At 37.7% G+C, this 24139-nt stretch overlaps 2 protein-coding genes and 1 non-coding gene across 5 annotated transcripts in view; 2 read left to right on the top strand and 1 right to left on the bottom strand.

Annotated features, from left to right (window-relative positions):
* Positions 1-74: 74 nt before the first annotated feature.
* On the bottom strand, positions 75-7639 carry taf7 (TAF7 RNA polymerase II, TATA box binding protein (TBP)-associated factor). Its single transcript, XM_016244625.1, has 13 exons — positions 7391-7639; positions 7180-7213; positions 6856-6932; positions 6428-6506; positions 6140-6273; positions 5859-5982; positions 5693-5751; positions 4599-4671; positions 4142-4252; positions 3863-4057; positions 1782-1894; positions 1201-1260; positions 75-375 (listed from the first exon to the last, which is right to left on the bottom strand). The coding sequence occupies exons 2-13, from the start codon at positions 7196-7198 to the stop codon at positions 331-333; spliced, it is 1089 nt and encodes a 362-aa protein (XP_016100111.1). The 5' UTR covers positions 7199-7213; positions 7391-7639; the 3' UTR covers positions 75-330.
* Positions 7640-7862: 223 nt separating this feature from the next.
* trnae-uuc (transfer RNA glutamic acid (anticodon UUC)) lies at positions 7863-7934 on the top strand. Its single transcript has one exon. It is a non-coding gene; the product is annotated as a tRNA-Glu (tRNA).
* A 1391-nt stretch (positions 7935-9325) lies between these two features.
* Positions 9326-24139, top strand: part of LOC107560441 (ETS-related transcription factor Elf-1-like) — a 38658-nt gene continuing 23844 nt past the window's right edge. The window contains exons 1-2 of one of the 3 annotated variants that reach the window (XM_016244622.1): positions 18494-18621; positions 18761-18820. The gene's annotated coding sequence lies outside the window, so the exon portion shown is untranslated. Of the gene's footprint in view, positions 9680-18493; positions 18821-24139 lie in introns of those variants that run through there. The other 2 variants (XM_016244623.1, XM_016244624.1) reach the window with 2 other exon arrangements.

The following is a 24139-nucleotide window of genomic DNA, read 5'->3' as shown; positions in this document are numbered from 1 at the left end:
TTTGTTGAACACCTTAATGGGAGTAGCTTACAAATTTGTAGACTTACTGAGCAGAAGAAATATGCTAACAAAACTATTTCACACATGATTTTATTTTTAAAATACTGCTGTTTACTAAATGTTCATAGACAAAGTCACAAATACACAATCTTGCATGAGAAGAAACTTGTGTGACGAGCCATCAGTTGAATATATTGATAATATTTTTGAGTCACACAACACAAATGCGATGTTCAAATTCAGCTAATGCATGCAGTAAAGTCGGTGATGTGTTCAGTAGTCGCCTCTGGTCAGAGTCTTTGTATAGCAGTATCTTGGTAATTGTGAGCATCACTTCTCGATCAGTGAGTCCAGCTGCTCTTGAAGGGAGGCCAGCTGTTGGAACAGAATAGCAGTGATGGATGGCTAGCAGTAGGGGTATAATTGAAGGCTAAGTGCAATATGTTCAACAACACCTCTAACGTTGTTACTTTTTTCCATTAATCCATTTGTCAGTTTAGGCGTAAACAAACACTGACAGCAGATACTGACATTGGCCAAGGGATATGGTGAATCAGTAAAGCATGTATGTGTGTTTAGTTCTTTTACTCACCAATATTATATATGGAAAATTACTCTCAACAAGAGCAATGGGAATATGGGGATTTAAGTAATGGATTTGGCATCTTACATGCGTTAAAGGTATTGATATAAATTAGATTCCAATTAAAAAGCCCTCGATCCTATTTGATTTGATTCCAATTCATCTGAGAATATCTTAAGTTCTAATGTAAATTTTTTTTATACATATAAAATAGATTCTCTCTTAGCTACTGCTGTAAATTACACAGGGAACAGATGGGTATATGAGATATGCTTATCTTTTTTAACAATTCATTAAAAGGACAGAATCAAAAGAGTCATTTGTTTGCGAATTTACTATGCTAGTTGTGCTGCGTGTTTCTGATTCACTAGAAAGAACCTGTTCCAAGAACCATTTGTTTAGGAATCTGACTACACTGGTTGCACTGTATGTTTTTGATTAAAGTACCAGGACATAAGAGTTATTTGTTTGTGAATCAAAATACACTAGTCACAATGGTATGGAGTAAAAGGTCTTGGTAGTTTAAAGAATGAATTTTTCAAATCATGATTAACTGGAAAAATTATTTTTACCCAGTTGGAATGCATGCAGACTTTTGGGTTCATATGCAAACTCACCTGTTCCATCTCTTGCTCTTCTTGATGAATCATACCATTCAAAAGACCCTGGAAATGATCCTGTAAAAAGGAGAGAGAGAGAGAGAGAGACTTTATCTAGTTGACAGTATGCTGTTTTGATGCTGGCCGTTTGTGAATGGTCTTAACCGCTTGTACACATTTGTATTTGATTTGTGGCCCTGTGAAAGGATCTCAGACATGCATGACCTTTCCCTGTCCCTGGTGACTGTAATGAACGTGGAGAAATTTAGCCAGCATAGTGCACACAGGCCAATCGAAGTGACACTGTTAAACCACACATCCAACCCCGTTCCACAGCGTCTAACTCCTCCCAATGGAGCAGCTGCCAGAGCAATGAATTTTATGCTTTTTTTGTGAGTTATGTTAAAGCAGCTAAAGGCAGAAATGTAATATTTATGCCTTAAAAAGACAGCAAAAACTTGCCGCCTTAGGTTTATTCAAGGCCATTTTAAAGGGCTGTACTGCACAAAAACAGTGTCACCCAGGCTGTGTGTTTACATGATGTACCGTGCCAGAGAAAGTGGCATGCTACATATTTAGTGCAGGTAAATGAAACTCACCCTCAGAGCTTGATTTTCCACCTCCATTATCAATTTTTCCTGTTGCTTCTTGCGGGCATGCGTTTCCTGAAGCTTGGCCTTCAAATTGTTGATCTGTACCTGGTACTCCATTACTGCAGATCAAATAGAGATTGTGAGCCCTACACAATGGCCCTAGTTAACATGCCAACAGTTTAGTCATGAGCCCTAATGTCACATTGAGCTCTCTTTTACCTTTGAGAGCTAGTTAATCTGCAAATGCTCATGTAATCTAAGGTCCCAATTATCTGCAAATCTTTCACACACTAACCGTGCAACCCCTCAGGCTGCATCAATACTGAACCCCACCTCTTACGTTCTGCACTCTCAGAGACTGAGAATTCAACGTCACAATTACGTCCAAGCATTAGCTGGAACCAAAACAAAGGAATAACTGGAGGTGGCCAATACAAACCAGCACAGAGTCGGCTGCATAAGGAGCTTAAAATATCATCTTGTTGTGCTGTTGAGTGTCAGAATGGATGGAGTACAGGTTCCAATTTGAAATTTTATAGCATGCCTGCTGCCATTGCCAGACAAAAAACCGACAACAGCTGTGGTTAAACTCAATAAAACGAGCAGACTGGACTGAAACGATCATCAAAAATGCTTGCGTTTGCCGCACATACTTAATATCAGTTAAGGTTCAATAAACTGTGGTCTTTTATGGATTATGGTTTGGTTACGAGTCTAAAGATTTCTCATGCATACCCACCTAATCAGAAATTTGGAAACAAGTTAACTAACGACCAGAGACTAAACATAAAGGAAACCGTTTGTGTCGTCTCACTTTCTACAATTGCCATAAGTGCAATTGTAGAGAGAGGGAACAGTGAAGGCCCATGTTATGTGCCAGGTGTGTGTTAAAAGTAATTGCATTTGCTTAGTGCCACTGTTAGTACATAGTTGTTATATGCCCTCAGTTTCTATTTACTATACACGCTCGGTTTCTCTATATAGTAGGTGTGTCTGGCCACTCCTGTCAGATCGTCCATTCATTAAGTGAGTGTGTACGAGTCGGCCAATCTGGTTCATTCCGTTAAAATGAACATTTTCAAATAACAATCACGATCCCGGACAGTGAGTGGCATTACATATTCAGATAAAATTGAATTTTTTCCAAGTCATTGTTAAAAAACAAGCAAACAAAACTTGCTAGCTAGCGTTAGTGAAGCAGTCAGGGGAATCTTTCTGCCTCCACCTAAGCTCCGCCCATAAAAAAAACCCGTCACAGTGTTTACTAACTGAAAAAGGGTCTATAAGAACTGACTGACTTTCAGTCAATCATCAATAATCTAATATTGTGGAATTTGGACATTGACTTACAATGTAAAATATATACTATTTATAATAGATGTTATCATGAGAATATAGCTTTTTGACAATTTTCAAATCTAATTAAGATGCCTACCTAGACAGCATTTTTAGGTATCACTGACACATTTTGAATGCCTCTACGAAGCAGTATTAATATTAATACATTTAGTTTTTTTCTTTTGAGGACATTATCTCTTAAATTACTTAGTTTAGTCTATTTTACTATTTTTTTTAAATGGCATCTAATTATAGTTGACTGGAATAGCATTTTAGTTGACCAGAAAGTGCAATATAAGCCGTCCATAAGGCGTGACCCATGTTGTACCGTAACAACAACATTCTTGAAAATACATCTAACTAAAAAAAGGTAACTCTACAACTAAATCTTTGAAGAATATGTGAACAAAACACATGGTGGCCCAGCTCTGAGCAGCATGGCTAATTTTTGCCGGTTAAGTGTCAATGTGACGTTGAATTCCCCCTCCTAGTTGAGAGACAGAGGGTTGCCAAGGTCAGGCATGTCTGTCACTCATGGGCATGGGTAAAGACACCACCAGACAACCGGTACACCCATCTGACCTAAATACCGCAGCAGGCTCCTCATTCAAATGCTAATCTAGGTCGGCTGTTGTTTGTATGCCGGTCTGCCTGTTTGTGATACTGAATTGTGGTTTTAAATTAAGCTTGAGCTGCTGTCCTGATGATGCACTGTTCTTGATCGGACAACCAGTGTACCACTATCCTACCGATCTGACTGTTGCAGTCATTCTCGTCTCTGCCTCCATCTGTCTCATTCAGTTTCTCATGGAGCTGCCTGACCATGTCGTCTTCAGTGTCCATGATGTTAAGGTCTTCGTCCTCGTGTCTTTCACCCTCCTCGTCCTCATCCTCGCTGCTGCTGCTGATGTCATTGAAGATCTCGCGTAGCTCGTCATGTTGGACTAAATTAGAAGAAAAAACGTGAAGAACTTTAGACAGAGAAAGATTTAGCTATAAAAAGCAGTCAGACTTGTGAGATCATCCACCTGAAGAGCCGTGACCCTTGTATCCCGAGGTTCCAGGTGAAGACTCCAAGTTGGACAGAGAAAAGCTGTTGTCGGGTTCTTTGGTCTCATCCTCAGCAATCACCTCCCATCCTGACCACGGGGTCAAGGTTCATATATCAATAATCCCTTTATCTTTTCATTCTCTGAGTTTTGGCACCAGCCCATTTTGCTGTTTGTTATATCACTGTGCTGCTGAGCTCCAAAAATTTATACATGACTCATGCCATTTTTTCCTGTAATGCTGAGCTTAACCGACTCTATTTCTTGCCAAATTGCTCCATTTGATTTGTGAGCAAGTCTGCCACCTGGTGTCAAGACTGAGTATGGCAGAAATGCTCAATCCTACATTAGTAATGACATTTGCATCTAGATTTGTTGTGTCACTGGGTTTGCGGCAACATGACAGGGGAAAACAAAATCAAGAAATAAAGGATACGAACACTGACGGCTTCGGCGTCTGTGCTTAAGAGCCTCTTCACCTCCTTTTCCACATCAGGAGACTCGATGTACTGCAGGATAAATCAGGTTAGAATTCAGCCCCAAGGAACACATTCTCAAAAAATGCATGCACGCACACATAGTACTAACAGTAGAGGCTGGCTGCACGCCAGAGAACACATTAGCGATTAAAAAAAGAAAGAAGCAGAGTCAATAGCTAGCTGCAATGTAGCTGAGATTTATTCAAGAGTCCGAAAGAAGAACCTGCCACTAACTCGCCTGCGGTAACTTCAATCAAAGAGAGAGCCAGATTGCTTTCCTGCATACCGTGGTGGTAAATGGAGATTGAATGCTTTATTTATATGTAAATTGTAGCTTTTAGCATTAACTCATTTCTCTTTTCCTACAAGAGTAAACATTTTTTTCCCCCCCAAACAGGGATGTAAGCGGTGGGCGATATGGCAAAAATATCATATCACGATTTTCTTTCAGGAAAATCACACTTTTATCACGATTATTTGTCATGTTGGTTTTACTATATTACAAGTTGTCTGAGCAGTACAGCCAAACATATTTAGCAATTTTAAAAACAAAGCCATACAAGGTAACAAAATATAAAATAAAAAAATGGCAGACATTTAGGCCAAAGTGGGCAAAGATAAAAAAATCTTTGCCATTATTTTATATTTGTTATTAAAAAAATAAGAACAAAGATACACATTACAAGTACACATAATATACAAATAAAACAAACAGTGCTTTATTTTTCAGGTACAGTAGATGTATTTATCTGTAGCATTCAAGAAATTTAATGAACAAATATAAAAATAAAACATTATATAAACTTCACTTATAGAAATTATACATTGATTATTATTAAATCAACTGTATTAAAGTTCTTCAGTCAAGAGCAGCGAGTTAACGTGCGCTATAGCACGACGCTATGATATTTCTTCAAAAGCAGATCATGGAGATATTTTAATAGTCCACAATCAAAAACCGTGATATTGCACACGCCTATAGTGATGACAAAGGATTGTAGAATCATCAGAAACAACAACAGAATGCATGAGGAAAACCAAATGAGGTTACCTTCTTCCTCGCTGTCTTCCTGAACCGCCTCTTCCTTGTGTTCTTCAGAGGAAGAGTAACTGGAAGGAGACAGATGTAATTGGATTTAAAATGAGTTGAATCATTCTAGCACTGATAGGCTGTCTCAACATTCTCAAATTCCAGTACAGGAGTGGGAGGTACTTACTGCCATGGTTCCAAATAAATTTCTTGTCTTTGTCCTTGTCTTTCTTTTTGCTTTTGGGGTCTGTAGTGCCGGTGGGCTCCTCTAGAGGGGGGTACAAGTCTCCATCCAGTGTGCATACCAGCATCTTAAACAGGAAGGCAGAATAACTAATAGTGTTATGGCCTTGTAGATGTGCTGAAGCTCATTAAATGACTTGCCTCTGTCACCCAAGATTGCAATGGGGGAGTTTAATTTAAAACTCTCTAAGAAATTTCTATCAACAGCTTCTATTAAAATATTACCTGACAGATATCAGCAGTCTTATAGAAGGTCTTTTTGTCAACCGTTTTTAATGACTCCAGGATGCAGGGTAAATCCACTAATTTACACGCTAAAGGGACACGATCCACACGTACAATCCCATGGTGACCATCGGCTAAGAATAAGGTAACAAATTCCATGAGCAAAATTTTTGCAAAAGAAATTGATAACATTCAGAGGCTTTATGAAATGTAATAGGCTGAAGTAAATATAAAGTACTTCTTTGTACATTTTAGTTCATCTGAATTTCTCACTTGTACAGTACTTACCATGCAACTCTACAGTAAGTCTGTCTTTCATGTTCATGCTGCTAGACTGGGCGATCCGTCTGACTGTGGAGGCATATTCCTAAAAAAACAATCCAGAAATCATTTTAATATGCTGATTCGGTGCTCAAGCAACATATCTTATTATTATCAATATTAAAAACAGTTGAACAACATTTAACTTGATTGGAATGAACAGTGTATATCAATGACCCTGTATTTGTATGTAATTATTTGTGACTTGTGTAATAATATTATGTTACTAATCTTATAGCTCTTGAGGTACTCTCAAATGCATAACTGTGAGTCATATCAAACAATAATCTAAAGTGATTAATTATTTAAATGCAATGATGGAATTGTTCAGGGAGTGTGTGCATACTTAAATACTAATATAAGCGAGTAAAATGAACAACAACAACAAAACTGACCTGAGGAAGCCGCAGAACAAACTGACTCTCCAGCTCATGAGGAGCATCTACTTTGCTTTTGGAGCCAACCTTTCCCACTGAAACAGAGAAAGGTCTTGAAATACTACATATTAGTTCACAATTATTACACATGCACACACAAACAAATATGCGTTATGTTAATGCATGAACTATGGAATATACCAAGGCAGGCAATAAATGATAACCACGATCTTGAAACTTAGAATATCATGTGTATACCATGGTATGTAACATAGTAATACATAGTAATTTTCTGTTAGTAGAAGAGAAACGGTGTGAATTCATAACAATGCATGCTAGTACCTTTCGTTTTTGAGGTCATATTTGGTTCCTAATTCTGCACAAAAAAAGACACTATGTTTGCATATAACAACAAAAGATGTGGAAGCTATAAGATTGCTAAACGCTTTTAAAAAAAAAGGGGTGAACACATTTTAGGAGTAACACTTTTTTTTAGATTGATAAAATACTAAAAAGGACGTTTCAACAAAAGCGTGTTAATAAAAATACTCACCGAGATCCGAGAAGCTAACAGGCTAATGTTACACACAGTGGGTATCTGATATATAACAGCGTCAGATGGGATAATTGTTAAATATTCGTTCGATTAAAATACCCAGAGAACAAAACAGAAAAGTTATCATGAATTATACTACGTAATTATACAGATTTTGAGAGACGGAAACTAAAATGGAACAAATAAATATTGGTGTGCCTCGGTGAACTGTCTCGCGGAAGCTCAGCGTATGCTAGCGCTTCACTGCCACCTGCTGTCCGTTGTGTAAAACAGCTACACTTCGAAACCATAGAGTAGACGTTTTATACTAGAACACGAAAGTTGTAAAGTCTATTAACACAATTTCAGAGAAACATGTGAACATTTATATGACCATAAGAAGAACGATAAGATACAAAAACACAGAGAAATTATCATTATAGCGTATTCTTTATGAATGAATAAATAAAAACCGACCGTATCTGCATCGTCCCATATGGTCTAGCGGTTAGGATTCCTGGTTTTCACCCAGGCGGCCCGGGTTCGACTCCCGGTATGGGAAGCATTCTTTTTAGCTTCAAATGTGTGGATTACGAGACATTCCTGCTAGATAATTAGCAAAAACAACAATAAAGCAACTAACTGCTAGAATTAGGCGTTCAATTCAAATAATGTCTGATGCAACAAAAACCATACTGATGTTATTTTTTTTTTATATGGTAGGCCTATTCAAAAAAATGCAAATAAATCAATCAATAATTTGATTAAATATCTACATAACCAAGCTTTTATCACGTGCCACTGGTGTGATACGTACGTCCGTATCATTTATAGTGGGTCAAGATATCTCACTATTTTTTTTACAGCAATTGTACCAGCAATGATTACAGCAAACAATGCCAATTTGACACTACAGGCTTATGGGTAGGCTAGTTAAGTGTAATATACTGTATTAATAATAACAATGCCACACTACACACACATCTACAACGAGCATTATGAGCAGCTAGGGTATAGTTACAAATAAGGTCAGTAAACAGGGTTTCAAATAAAATGGATAAACTGAGAAATTAAATTTCGACTTTTTGCTGACATTGATGGGAAATTCGCTAAATAATACTTCTAACTAGATGTGTGACTCATTGTGTAAAAAAAAACAAAGATTCAAGGTTAAAAGGAGAGATGATGTGGTTGCTATATGTGCTTTTTAGAAAGAGAGAAAGAATTCACGACTTTGATTTGCCCTTTATTACATTAGGTTTTGGGTCCTAAAATATGTTGTGTGTAGTTTATGGGAAAAAGTGTACTTTTTATTTTATTTTTTCAATCTGTGGAAATGCTGACAATTAAATGAGAAAATACTACCGTTAAAAGTCTGAGAACACTTGTTCAAATGTTGTATAAATAAGTAAACCCCCTGACAACAAACCACTACTACCATAGAATTCCCCAGACAGGCTGTTCCGATAATGGGCGGGGCAGACGGTGTGATTAAGGGGTCATCTGAATTTGTTTTACATCACAAACTAACGTTCAGTATAGTTAAGGGGATGTGATGTCTCAATTGAGTTAATGTAACAAATGAACGCTCAGTCACCTGCGGAACAAGGACACTACTTTGCAGCCAGCACGATATGATAGCCTAATAACAAAAGCGTTGTTTTTACTGCCATTACTACGCTAACCAAAATGATTTGTAGGCTATATCCGATAATGTATGTGCAACGAGGCTGTGGATTAAATCGTTTAAACACAACACGCTGCTATAAAGTGTTAACTGATAGAACAACTGGAGATGTCTCTCAAGTGCTATAGTCACATGAAAATGAGCCAAAACTGTAAACACTGCTCACATAAACAAGTCTTATGATTCGCTGAGGTGCCGACGCCACCCATATCCACCTACAACCCCGAAAGAGCGTCACTTCACCGGCTACATGGGAGCGTTCAGCGTTTAGTTTGACGCTTTGCAGTGTGGACGCCGAACCCTGGACCAATCGCTTTCGAGGGAAATGTGAGCGCAAGGAATTCCCCACACAGTCAAAACAGTAGAACCTAATGTTAGGCAAGAGAAAGCGGCGAAGCTCGATTAGAGCTTCAAAAACAATGAGCTTTTAGAAGATTCTGTCTTTGCAAAAAGAGGATAAAGTTACTTCAGTTTAACAGGACTGGATCGGCAGGGAGGATTCAGATGATGACAGATTGCTCAGGACTTGTTTCATTGAAATGATAGCAGTGTGTTCATCACTTACCCCACCTAACATTTAAACCTTTAAACCTGTAGAATTATGGCACGTTAAGATGAAGGTAAGTGTTTAAGTTTGTACTAGGCTATCTCTTTAATTCTTGTCATTGAAAATGCTATTAGCCTACTTAAGATGTTATAGTTATTTCTCATCGCATATTGGTGAATTTCAGATTGTAGGATGGGTTTTTAGAAGTTTTTCTTTGTGTATCACTGGTTTACAATGTATTGAATGTGCAAGCACTGTTTATTTTATTCAGCTATAGGTGGAGCCACTTGGATTTGCTGACATTCCACAAATCAACATATGTTGTCAACATTCTGATCTCATATGACTATTCTGAGCTGAATAGCCCCCAGGATAACTTGACCCTCTGCTCTGTCGTGCCCCTCTCTCATAACTGTGCACTTGGTTGTTCCAGCATGACTGCGGGCATGTGACTATAATGACTGGTTCAGTGTGAGAATCTCTTGTTTCAGGCTGACATTGTTGGTCAAGACACAGTAAGGGCTTCAGATGAGTGTGAAATCAATGATCTAGTCCTCAGTGCAGGGGCTTGTGGTGCATCAGTGCTTTCATCCAGACCAGCACTTATTTGTGGATGTTTATCTTTAAAACTGGTTTGTCTTTGTGTCATTTTTCACTACTTGTGACCAGAATCAGCCAAGACTTGGACAAAAAAAAATGCCACAAGAGTGAATAAAATGTGACCAGTGACCAGACAGTTATGTAAAACATATGATAGCAGATAATTTATTGTGTTGTCATATCTGAATCTGAATCATATGAATTGTTTACAGATTTTTTTTTGGTCTAATAGACATTTATTTATTTATTTATTTGTAGTAAAAATGAATAATAGTTAAAGGTTAAAGTGACTTGAGCCTCTATTCCAAGACAAATCTATTGTGTTGTCATATCTGAATCTGAATCATATGAATTGTTTACAGATTTTTTTTTGGTCTAATATACATATTTATTTATTTATTTATTTATTTGTAGTAAAAATGAATAATAGTTAAAGGTTAAAGTGACTTGAGCCTCTATTCCAAGACAAATTGCCTATTTCAGACTTTGCTTCTTATAATATGTAGCAATTAGTGACTGTTTCATATTGTGACAGAGTATCAAATCCATCTGCTGGTGCATGTAAATCCATTTGGTGTGAAGTTGTCTTAATTTGTTTTCTTTATTTGTGGCCTGATGTCTCACCCATTGTCTTAACTGTCTAAATGTTTAAATTTTTTGGGATACAAAGCTCCCCTGTGAGACATGCATATTGAAGTATCTGTTTGGCTGCAGTGTTCTCAGCATTCTGGCCATTGGGAGGTGCTGGGGTCAGGTAGTATGCTTGTGTTCTCTTGCTTTAGGAGATTGTGATATTAGTCAGCTCGTTTCATCCAAAAATGTTATCAGCTGGTTCTGATACCCCACCCCCCCACCCCACCCCATTACAACAGCCCCTCCCAGACCTCGCACACACCAGAGGCCTTTTTAGATAGCTGGAAATTCCAGTCTTCTGAAATGAATTATCCTCAATGAGAGGCTCTAAATATACCCCTCGCTTGGTGCTGTCTTGAGTCTTTTCTTTCAGAAAAGTCCTTGGTACTCTGCCTTTTCTTGTTATGACTTTGTGTCTCAGAACTCATGCCCAATGACCCTAATGTGCCTTTGAACTGGATTGCCATAAGGCACAAAGGAGCTCTCAGATGCTCTTACTGCCTCTCTTATACAGATGAGGCACCTGGCTTGAGATATGCCAGAATGACAATGAGAGGTATGTGGGAAGTCTCAGTCTAGAGAACACCCCCAGTGTTTGCTCTAGAATATGTGGCCATGACGGTGACTCCCATGTGAATACGAAGCCAAGTCAAGGAACGTTATCCTAGGGCAGATTGACCCAGCTCATTCCACTCTGCTCCCGACTTTGTGTCTTGGCCTGATGGTGTATAGAAAATCTGCTTTCACATTAGATTAATATTTAAGTTAGTGTGTTGTTATGCTACTGTAACCTTGCTGTTCAGATGGCAGCCAAATATGTTTGAATCTCATTAAGTAAGGCATTATAGAGATACAAGGCCGACTGCCTCTGTTTTGACTGAAGAAAGACAAATATGGAAAGCTTGGGTATTTTTTAGCAGGCACATCGTATTGCTGATGGCTGATGTTGATAAGAGTTGGAAGGTTTGCTCCAGTTTATTACATTAACTGAACTTTTAATATAACTAGAGACAGTTTTATAGGGTGGCTTTAAATGAGATTTTACATTCATGTTTTCAGGTCCCAAAACTTCAAATAACCTCAAATGACATTTTAACATTTGTTTTTTATTAAAAGTCAATGTGTGGAAAAAAGTGATGTGGAATGCTGAGTAAATGTTTTTGAGTGTGTTTAAAATTTAGATGGTCCATTAAAGGGGCATATGTGACTTAATTCATCCAGCTGATTTGCACTTGAGTGTAAATAAAAACTGTCTAATGTGTGAAGTATAACGGCACATTAAATGAGTCTTTTAGTACTGTACATCATCGCCAGTGCGTCTCATTCCAGTAAAATGTTCATTCATCGAATGTCTCGCTAGACAGGGATAAAATAAAGCAATCAAAGTAAAAACAATTTTAAAAATACTGTGCCTGTTTACTTATTTATTTTGTTTATATTTTTAAAGGCATTTGCAGAACAGTTGGTCGCTCCTCCCTCAGGCTTGGATTTAAATAATTGAAATAGACTGAGAGATTAGGTATTCATCTAGCATAATGCTTTCCAGTGTCTGGTCTTCAGAGAGAAAACATATCATTCGACCATTTAAGCTCTAAAACAGACCCCACAACCATCAATAGCAGCTCAGCTTCTGTTGTATTTCACTATAATGTGAGTGAAAGGCACTGGCAGTTTCACAGTCAGAGATAAAAGACAAGTTAGATTGATAAAGAATTAGGATTCATTTTAAAGAGTGCCAAGTGTCTCAGTGCTTTTATAATGTGTTTTTCTCCACTGCTCTGGTCTATACTCTCCATCCACAGATGTGTGATTTGAACTGTCTGGAATGTTGGCCTTGCTCTTTGTATAATGTTTAATTGGTTGAGGTTTTGTGAGGATTATATATTGTCTGGTAAGGGATGGTAAGTTTCTTGTGCAGACCAAATAATATTCCCCTCATATCATAAAGAGATAGTGGAGAAGATATTGATGGCTTGACGGCATTGTTACATTTGTGGTGTAAACTCAAATGTTGTTTTCCTTCATACCTGATTGTAGTCATTCTGTTAACTTTATCCAGCACATTTGTTTTGTTACATTTTTTGAAGGGACAGTTCACCCAAAAATGAAACCCGTATAACTGATTTTTTTTTCTGTTGAACCCAAAAAGAAATATTTGGAATAATCTTGCCCTCCGCTGAAGCTTTTAAATGCCTTTTGTTTATGTGCACTTTTAAAAATAGCACTTATGACATTCTTCAAAATTTCTTGTGTTCCACAGATGAAAGAAAGTTATAGTCATGGTTTGTGGGTGGAGCTACTGTAAATAGCCTCTATCAACAAGGCGGGCTATTTGCACTTAGTGTAAATAAACACTCCGGGAAAAAAAAACCCATAGACGCTTATAATGCGTGTATCTGGCAGCACGACTGAGGCTGAGCCCGCGTCCTCAATCACAACTCGCTCACGGGACGAGGCCATGTAACCTTTTCTCAATCTATGTATGTGAAAGGAGAATGTAAGTGTGTGAGAGTGCCAGAATGAATTATGGCTTGTACGGCCCCTCATACATGGCCAGAATTATTGACACCTAATTGGTAAATATGAACAAAGGAACCTGTTTTTTCACAAAAACCTTAGCTTTCATTGAAGTAAAATAAAACACTGAAAATGGGGGGCATTTCAAATCTCATTATGAAATAAACTTTTTTCTCAAATACAAGTTGGCCACAATTATTGACACAACTAGAAATTATTAGAAGTAAAATATCTCTAAAGTATATTCCCGTTTATATTTACTGTACATTTTTTTTAGCACACCAGGGTGACTACAAACATGAATTTGTGCAGCCATGGCTTCCTGTTTCACAGGAATATAAATATGAGGGAACACAAAGGCCAAATTCCCTTAATCATCCATCACAATGAGAAAAACCAAAGAATATAGTTTTGAGGTGCAGCAGAAGATTGTTGAGCTTCACAAAATAGAAAGTGGCTGTAAAAGAACTAAAACAATTCAAATTTCCCATTTCCATCAGGGCAATAATTAAGAATTTCCAATCACCCCGAAAATGTTATAAATCTGCATTGAAGAGGACGTGTGTCTAAACTGTCTTAATGCAAGGTGTGGAGGATAGTTTGAGTGGCCAAAGACTCTCCAAGGATCACAGCTGCAGAATTGCAGAAAATAGTTGAGTCTCGGGGTCCGAAAGCCTAAAAAATGATCAAACATCACCACATGTTGTTTGGGAGGGTTTCAAGAAAAAAAAAATCAAGAAAAGAAAATGCTCTCATCCAAAAACAGACTTCAGCATATTCATTTGCTAAACACTACTGGATCTTCAAACAAGACTGAGGTTGATTTTTGGCAGCAAACACACAAGATGGGTTTGGTGCACACAGGGGTAAAAAAGTAAAAAAATATATACTGCTGAATCTTTAATATTGTGGGCCTATTTTTCTGCCAGAGGTCCTGGACATCTTGTTTAGATAGATGGCATCATGGATTCTATCAAATACCAAAAGTTAAAAAAACCTGACTGTCCATGCTCGTAATCTTATAATGGGTATGGTTGGATCTTCCATCAGGACAATGATCCAAAAACAAAAATCAACAGAAAAATGGGTCACTGAGCATAAAACGAAGCTTCTGCCATGACCACCCCAGTCCTTTGAACTAAACCCTATAGAAAATGAGTGGGGTGAACTGAAGAGGAGAAGCACCAGCATGGACCTGTTAATCTGAAGGCTCTGGAGTGACTCTAGATGAGGGAATGGTCTCTGATCTCTTGTCAGGTGTTCTCCAGGCATTATAGGTGAAGATTCAGAGCTGTTATCTTGGCAAATGGAGGTTTCAAAACGTATTGAACAAAAGGGTGTCAACAATTGTGGCTAATGCGTATTTGAGAAAAACATTTATTTCATAATGAGATTGTCCCCCCATTTTAAATAGTTTTATTTCAGTGAAAGGATAGGTTTTTGTGAATTTTTTGAATAAAATATCAAAAGGATTAACAATGCAGATTTATTTTCACAAGATTCTTTGTTTATATTTACCAAGGGTGTCAGTAATTCTGGCCACGACTGTAGGTTTCTGAACAACTTGAATGAATGTGATACAGAATTATCAGCTGTTCTGTTTTTATGACAGTCAAGATTGTCTTGCTTAATTCCACCTATTATGGTTTGTTATTACCTAACCAGTAGTTAGAAATTTACAAAATTACAGCGATATCAAATCTTAACTCTGTGGAGCTGAGGGTTCATATATTAAACTTGTAATGGAAGTTTAAATTGCCGGAGGCTTTTTTTATTTTCAGTAGGAGTGTCTTTATTTACCTGTTAGAGACGTGGACACTTTATCACATAATGTGGGTCATGGAAGGAATGACTCAGCACCTTAGTGCAGTAACGGAATTTCCTTTGAAACTCCCCCTATCCCACTTCACATCCACTCATTTCTTACTGAGGTCAGGAATGTTGTTTCTGTTCATAATCCCACATCTCTTGTCATTCTTAGCTGACGGGATTTCTCAAGGTTGACCAGATGTAATCTTTTGGTCCACATTCGTTTTTACAAAAGCTGTTACTTGGAATCCTGAGGATTGTGGCGTGGCATTCAATTAACCTTTACTTTGTCAGTGTATTGAAGCATGTAATGAACTGAATTCTGGTCACCAAGGACTTTAGAAGGTCATGTTTGTGGTGAAAATTGTTGGTAAAGCTCATTTAAAGCCAGCAAAACCTTGTTTTTCATGCACATACAGGCATGTTTATGTCCATTTAAAGCCATAATTCTTACAAGATACCAGATTTTAGCATCTTCCTCATATATTGACTTCATGGTCCTTCTGTCTGGATTTAATTAGAATGCTTCATTGGCTTTTTCTCTTGCCCTTTGGTCCTTTGAGGACGGCACTTAACCAGGATGCTACGGAGGGAGGGCTTTTCTTTGTGCACAAAGCCTCTTGAAGCAGTCACCACCTGACCTCAGTTTCTCACAAACAACACGACCAGCCCTGAGAAGTGCTTTGTCTTTGTCGATTATCTCAAGGCTATGGCTATTTTTGGATCTGTTCTAATATGTCACTGTTTTCCATCTCACTGTGATGCAAGTAATATTATAAAGGGCACTGTGGAGTTCCGTTGCATCACCGATAATAAGACATTTACAAGTTATTTAATGATCTCACTACAAACTATAAAGATTTCATATCAAGACAGAACATGTCAGTTGGTTAGAGTAAATTGACTTTAACCTAGGAATGAGTGTACATTAGCATTCCTGAGAGCACTCAAGCCACAGTTATATTTTTATGTCAGCAATTCATTTGAAGTAAATTTATAGGAGGAGGCAAAAAAAAAAAAAGATCTACTCCGGATATGGGCAAAACCAAAGTGTGTCATCTACATTTTAAAACAGACACACAGCAGAAAATGAGGCCTTCTTGTGGCTCGGCTGTGTTTAGCTTGGACTCAGTCATGCAGCTCTAGTAAAGGCGAGTGGGCTGGTTTTATTTTTAGGCTGTATAGGAAAGGTGTGTCTTTGTGAGCACTTTGTGAGCAACGGCATGTGATCAGGGCAACTGAATTCTCTAAACTCTCTCTGAAGAGCAAAATTGTTTTGCTTCATTCATTTCTTTTGCTCTTTACTTATATTGTAGTTTGAATTAAATTACCTACACTGCATAATTTATCCAAGGTTACAAACATAAAAATATTATATTGTATTATATTATATTGATCTATGCCTTAAACATCTAATCTGACTAATTAGATAATGACATTTTCTAGTGTATTTTGTTTCCATTCGGGCAAATATGACCTGTTGATCTATTATTTCATACATACAAGCAAAACAGCCAATTTAAATGTGTTTTAACAAACAATTTTACTGTTATTATGATTATAATTTTACTATGCATTATGTATTTGTTGGGTGCTCTTCCTTTTCTAGGGAAACACTAATATTATATGCAAATCTCATCTCTTTGTGCATTTATTTCAGTGATGTGGAGCCTGTTGGACTTGTTTGATGTGCCCCACTTGATGTCACTGACGGTTTATATATCATTGCTTCATGTCATATGTGTTGTTGGCATAGAGGGGCAGGTGCTCGCCGCGTGTTTACACACTTTCCATGACCTTCTCAGTGCTAAATTGAACATAATACCCAGCACTCCATGCAATGGTGTATATTTTTCTCCATTTTCTTACCTTTTCTGCTTTCTTGTAATCCTCTTTAGTCTGTAAAGGATGATGTGTATGCAATACATATACTATGGCTTCATATTCTTAAGCAAGCTGAGAGCACACCCACTAGACTGAAGGTTGCCCAAGAGGCCGGATTGCTTTTTTTTACACCCCAACAGTTCATTGGTACAGTTAAGGTTTTCTCAGAAAGAGGCAGGTAGTTGCCGGTAAGCCCTAACGTAACTGGCGCTGTAGTTGGCAAAGTGTCAATTAAGTGACTGTTTGTCTGTTTAGAGTGAATTCACTGTCTCATTTATTTGTCTAAATGGTGCATTGACAAAACCCACTGCATTTCAGCGCTTTAACTTACCACAGACCCTGGCTTCCTGTTTGTCAGCTGGATTGTCTCAGATAAAAATGCTTGACAAGGGTTATGGCTCCATATGCAGTGTGAAGAAACCTAATGGCAGATTGACATTATTTTGGTATCTTGGTCTCTTCAATTGGGGTGTTTGACACAGACGATTCATTCTCATGTTCTCCCAATCCTATAAGACTTTCTTTCTTCTGTGGAACGTAAAAGATATTTAGAAAAATGTGTTGCTGTTTATATGTGCAATTCATTGTGGTTTTGGAACCCATTGAGTTTCATTGTATGGCCAAAAACACTTCTTCAGTTCTTCAAAATATATATATTTTTGTGTTCCGCAGAAGAAATTCATGCAGGTTTGGAACAACATAAGGGTGAGTAAATGATGGCAGCATTTTCATTTTTGGGTGAACTAACACTTTAATGCTGAAATATTGGAATAGAGCCGAACCAAGCAGCAGAGTCACATTTTGTACTTTCCCTTTGATTGTAAGAACGTGGTGATGTAGAAATCAGTGGTAGGGCCTCTGATGAATTGGAAGTGTTTCTTGTCGGTGTTCTTTTCTACAGTGCAACCAGGTGGGGCGGCTCTTCAAGTTTTATAACGCATGGCCTTTTTCATGCCTCATATCAAACATAAAGCCTGCTTTATGGGGTGTCATATAGCCTCTAGGGCCACTCCCATTCTAAGGCCTCTTCACCTTCTCAAATATAAAATCTCTGGCACCACTCAAAACAAGAACTACAGAGAGATCTAGTCAGTTGGTATGGATTTAGCTTTTGCTCTCCTTGAAACATCTCGTCTTGAAAGAGCATTTCATCTGGGTAAAATTCCCTGAGCCTGCTTTACTCTTGCCACGTCTACATCGAGTAGATGAAAACCTTTACTCTCTTACCCAGTCTTGGGTTACCCGTCTCACATAGCTCAAGGTGTAGTCTGATTGTTACTTTGTCCAGGTTTCCCTTCCCCCACTGCACTCGCTAGCCAATCGAACAGCTTGAGCTCACCTGAATGCGTTTGCATATTAGCTCTGCCCTTGCAGCTGATTGGCCCCATGCTGAAGTTCTGTTTTACAGCCTGTCTGTCAGTGGTTACTTGGGGGATGAGTCACAGTGAGAGAGATTTGCTTTGCAGTACTTCTCTTTTTTAAAGATTTCAACCCACTGCCATTGCCCTCCCCTACTCTGTTCTCATTTTCGCTCTGTCTACCACTAAAGTGAGTGGGAGAGGCAGAGGGCAGGTCAGTGTTCAACACCTTGAACATGCCATTCGATTCGCTTTAGACACACCCTTGGATTATTATTTTTTTTTTACTCCTGTCAACATAATCTATCTATCTTTTTTTAAGATTATTTCTTTTTATCTCATATTTTTCCAAGACTTTGATAAGTTTTCCACCATAACCATGGAGTTTGACATGAAACCCCTGAACCTTTAAGGTTAGTGACCATTTTGTATCTTTTTGATGTAATAGTATGCACTTGTAGATCTGCTAGCATCAAGTATCTGTTTATTACATATATTCCCGCATATGCAACATAGATTGTGTTTATTATGAAGTTACATTGTCTTTTTTTAGGTCAACATTTAACCACAGTATTTATATACAGCCTATATTACGATACAGCTAAGCAGTTAAATTATCTGTGGGTTTGGTTTACATTTAATAATCACCTATTGGTCGCATGATTGACAGTTATATAATAAATTGCTGCAGATATGTTCAAAAACAGGTTTAGCGCCATTTTTGCACCGTTTTCCAGTCATACAAATCTAACAAAATGTATTTATTATATAACGTGTGGTATTTAAAAGTTTATAGTCACATGTTTTGCAAAGTATCATTGCCTTATATGGGTACCGAGAATGAGGTAGGCAATCATGTTTTGTAAGTCTATTGACCAAGCCCATACGACGGTTAGAGTGGGTTGCAGTGTGAAATTAATCATACGAATACATCTTTGCCTGTTTTAGCTATATGCTTACAAAGTTGCCAACGACGCACAATGCATACAAATAACCTTAGCGCCAATGTGCTTTTTTTTCACGTAAGTGATGGTTTTGCTGTTAAAGTGTGTCATTGATTCCATTACGTGGACTAGATTTCAGTTTGATTTTAGACTGGCTTATCAGGCCTCATCATTCCCATCAAACCTGGTCTGAATGTTACTCATCCTGTTATGCTAAAAACATCAGTATTTCATTGAGAGGAGAGTGATAAACGATTCTGTCCCTGAGCACCTTTTTTTCTCTTTTTTTTTTTTAAAGATATAACCCTCACAGAACATCATTTTGCCTAAGTTTACCACGTGTAATTATGCCTGACACCATACTTACTATAGTAACTTGTGTCATCTCCATGGCATGCGCTGAGACTAGCCTTTAAGTAGCAGGGCAACCAGTCTTGTAGAGAAAACAGTCATTTTTTTTGACATGATTATGTTCAAGCATGTGGCCAAGAGTGATGTTGAAAGAGTTTTAGGCAAATTAATATCTTGGTTGAAGTTACAGACTGTCACATGGGCATTATCTTTAAGGTAATGCCATTGCTTGTACCACAAAATTCATATTAAGCTTCTTATATGCATTATTTTTAATGTAAAAACAGTACAAAGTACATTTGACTTTTACAACATTCTTTCAGTTCAATCAAATTCACATGTGGAAGGGTTTTAGTGGAGGTCATAAAACTTGGACTTCTAGGGAATTCTCCCCCACCCAACACATGCTATGTCATATGACCTCAGGTGTTCAGGGCGATATCAGATTTTACTTTAATAGCCTTGTTATCTTGTCAGACCCCCTGTTAGGCTGGAGATACCAACCCCACTCACACCATTATGCCCCCACCCGGCCGTCCCTAATTTGTATTGTAAATCAGCCAGGGCACCTGGAGTTGGCTAGTAGTCAAACACAGGCCTCTTTGCTATGGATTGCTTTGTTTGGGGCTTCTCTTCAGGCCTGAGTTTCTGTCACAGTGACGCTGGTAGTGTCAGGTTGGCTCTTCACATAAAACAGTGTCAACAAGTCCCTGCTTGTAATTGGATCATTAAGGCCTGCTGAGAAGGAGGGGTGGACCAAACTGATATAGCTGGTCTAGCGTGGAGAACAGAAGAGGGCTGGGCTTGAGAAAGAATATTGGTCCTCTTCCTGTCATAGCATTGTCTGATGGTTTGAGAGCTGTTGCTGAGACTCATATGGCAGACTATAGTTTATCTTTTAGTTTTTTCAATGATTAAGTTTTTGAAATTAGTTTTAACATGGTAGATTGAAGAACCTGCTGGATTGGTTGCTAACTGGAGGTTTTGAGGACATCTCTGAGGTTTCTTTGTCCATGGCACGTCATATTTGCCCTTTGAGGATTCTTGAACTAAGTTTTTAGAGAGATCTTAGCACTATGATCATTGAGAAAGTGCAGTTATCGTCATTGAGCTAGTTTGTCAATATAACAATACTCTAAGAAATGTTAGTCAAGCTGACTGAAGCTGACTTCATTTTAAATATAATCTAATGTGACCATGACTCCAGTATGCAAAAAACCCAAACTATTTATAAGTGAAAAGTTTCATGAGATCACCATATGAGATAACAATGATTTTGCCATTGGGTATGTTTGAATTTTTACTTAAAGCAGTTGTGTTCTTCTAAAATAGCCCAGGTAGTCATTCCTTTGTCGATATGTTGTTGACTGCTCGGGCAGATTTGCATCACGTTTTCATATAGCTCTCCCCATTTCCATTGAGCAACACACATTCTCAGTGTCGAAACTGTCTTGATTCCTGAAACAAGCTCAGACTGGCAGGCCTTGGTTTTCAGGTACTAGATATAGGCTACTGGCAGATTCGCTATCACAGATGATTACATAATAGATTATTCAGTATCAACTTGAAGAAAATGAGAGAATATTGAGAAGTTCAGTTCTTTTGTATTTGAACCAAGCAAAGAACTAGAGATAATATTTTTTTTGTCCAAAACATATATAACATCATGGTTTAAGAAAGAAAGCGGAACAAATGGTCAGTCAGTTTAGCCAAAAGAAACACATGGTCTTGGTATAATAAGGAAGAGTGGCCTGCAATCTCTTCTTGGAAATGCCCTTTTGTTGAAGTTGATGACTCCCACGCACCTGCTACCCCCGTTTTGTTTTTGTCTTCAGCTTTGGTTGGCGATGTTCCACTGAAACTACCCACTGAATGGGTTCTTTCTGTTGTTCTAGAGTTGAGACTCCATTTACATCCTATTTCCCAGGGCATAGACTATACAAGGTTTTACTTTGGTCATAAAATATAACCAAATAGTAGATGCCTTTATAGTAAGAACATTAATTGATTGAGAATCTAGAAGGCATTTCTACAGAAACTTCAGAAACTTTCAGATCCACATAGATACCAACAGAAGAGAATTTCTAAAGTTGAAAAGTATATATTTTTTATCATCAAATGTGTCTTTTTATTTTTCAAGCATGTTGGCGTCAAAAAATGAATATCATTTCACTCATTATCATTGTTGTATCTCACCAGAGATGAGCTACACGTCACATGTTCACAGATGACTGATATCAGACCGCTTCCCATGTAAAACACACGACTTAGTCTTTTTGCTTAGAGTGTATTCACTAAATTAGTCACAAAAACATCACATAGTCAAGCATTTCATGACAAAGGGCTACAAAATAACTAAACAACCAAAAGCACCCATTTAAAGACTGTATTGAAATCAATCTTATGAAACCATTCATTGCAAACACCGTGTTTTCCAGAACTCCTTTCTTTTGTTAAAGCAGTTGCAAGTTCCTCTTTTGATAGAAGGGCCTCTGTCTGTTTGTAACCTGCTGTACCGCCACTCTTGAGTCAATTCAGCTGCCTGGCGTTCTCATTTAAGAGGAATTCCAGACTCAAAGCGACATGGTTGACATATGCGCCATGCAATAAAGACGTTTACTGCTGACACCAGTTTAGTGTTGAGTATCCGGCTCCTGGATGCTTGGGCCCAGACATTCAGTTTGAATAGTTGTTTTCATCTAGAGCTCTAGTTGCACAGGTTTATGTATGTATGTGTGTGTTGCTAACAAGTACTTAGGAGATCGACCAGATGAGGACAAGTGCTTACCTCCCATAACTACAGAGAAGGGCCAGCCCCTGTGTCTAATTTTCTATTGTAAACAACGAATACACAGGTCAGACATGTGACTGGTTATCGTCATGACAATTCAGTGCTTTTCATAGGAACAGCTCAGGGCAGATACCAGCCTTGAAATGCAATTACATGCAATTCAGGCTCACAAAGACTCCGAAAACAAAGAGCTTCACAGTTTAAAAGTTGTGAATAGAAGCGTCCATTTCGCAAGCTCTAAAGCAACACGTGTGGTGACCAGCTAAGCGAGTATCTAGCATTTTAGAGAAACGCATGTCTTTGAACAAGCTGTGGGCGGTTGCGTTTGACAGAACATTAAACCACAAGTCACAGCTCTAAAAAGACTTGCTAATGAAAATGTGTTCCTTTCTGATGGTTTAATGTGAAGCTTTTTTTCCTGAGTTTTAAAATTAGGATCTGTGGTCATGATATGAACTATGGTTCGTGTGTACAGCATCGTATCATCAATGAATGATGCTCAAGCTGTTGGAAATGTCCAAGCACAGATATTTGTATACATTTTATATTTTCTTTAGGAGATTCCAGCCTGATCTCATGTTTATACGTAGGAATTAATATGTAACATTTACAAGCACAAAACGTAAATTTTTGTACGTTTTTATTAATGCTAAAACGTACAATTTAGACGTATTTCAACGTTTAAAACATACAAATCGCTATGTATTTTTAGCTAAAAAACGTACAAATATTTACGTATCTTTTATATCAATAAGATATTCTTTACATCAGCCAGAGGAAAGTTCTGTAGTTACATCACAAACTATGGGGGTGACTAAATATTTTTTTGTAAGCTGACTAAAATAATCCCTTAAAAACCTGAATATGTGTTTAACTGAGTGGGGTTGGAAGGTGTTTGCAGTAGTATCATATTTTAGCTGTGGCAAATTGAAATCCCAGAACCCTGGAGACCCATGGAAACTCTACAGACCTGAGGGTGTCGTTTACCACCCCCACATCCAAAAAGTTGTGTTTACAGCATTAATTTAAGGGCAGTTATTGTTTAAAGGTGTGTGTCTAAATGTGTTTATATTTCCTATTAGTGTAGTGTTAAAACAGTTCAATCCAGAACTTTTGAGATGATTGTATAACGTAAAACTCATGGAAGTTCTGTATGGCCAATCATTTGGACACATTTTAAAAATAATTTGCACTTTTGTAAGATCTTAAATTAAAAGGCTCTTTGCCATATGACAGTGGGTTTGCTATGAGGATGCCAGTTTGTTTCAGTTCAGGCCACATTTTGACCTAATTGTTTGAAAAATAACACTATTCACTGGTTACTGTCAGTTGAAATGGAAACTTATTTGGTATGATATTCAAAATAACCTTCTGGCAGAAGTGATCGAAATTGTAGTTTGTTAAAATAAATTGATAATTATTTAAAATTACAAGACATTAATAGAAAAGTCATTTGATATGCTAATTTATACACTTATATTAGATCCTTTCTGTTTCAGTAGACTAATACTTATTTGTTTTTATGTTCACAATTTATGTACACACACTTAAAAATGTTATACACTTTATATCTGGCTTTATTTTTCATGCTTAAATGTCAACTACTCTTTGTATCTGTGTTATATCACTCAACATGCTATAGGTCA

This window comes from Sinocyclocheilus grahami, unplaced genomic scaffold (assembly GCF_001515645.1).
Source record: "Sinocyclocheilus grahami isolate Dianchi unplaced genomic scaffold, SAMN03320097.WGS_v1.1 scaffold727.1, whole genome shotgun sequence".
NCBI classification, from domain to species: domain Eukaryota; kingdom Metazoa; phylum Chordata; class Actinopteri; order Cypriniformes; family Cyprinidae; genus Sinocyclocheilus; species Sinocyclocheilus grahami.
The sequence above is the reverse complement of the archived record's forward strand: the minus strand, read 5'-3'. Positions and strand labels throughout refer to the sequence as shown.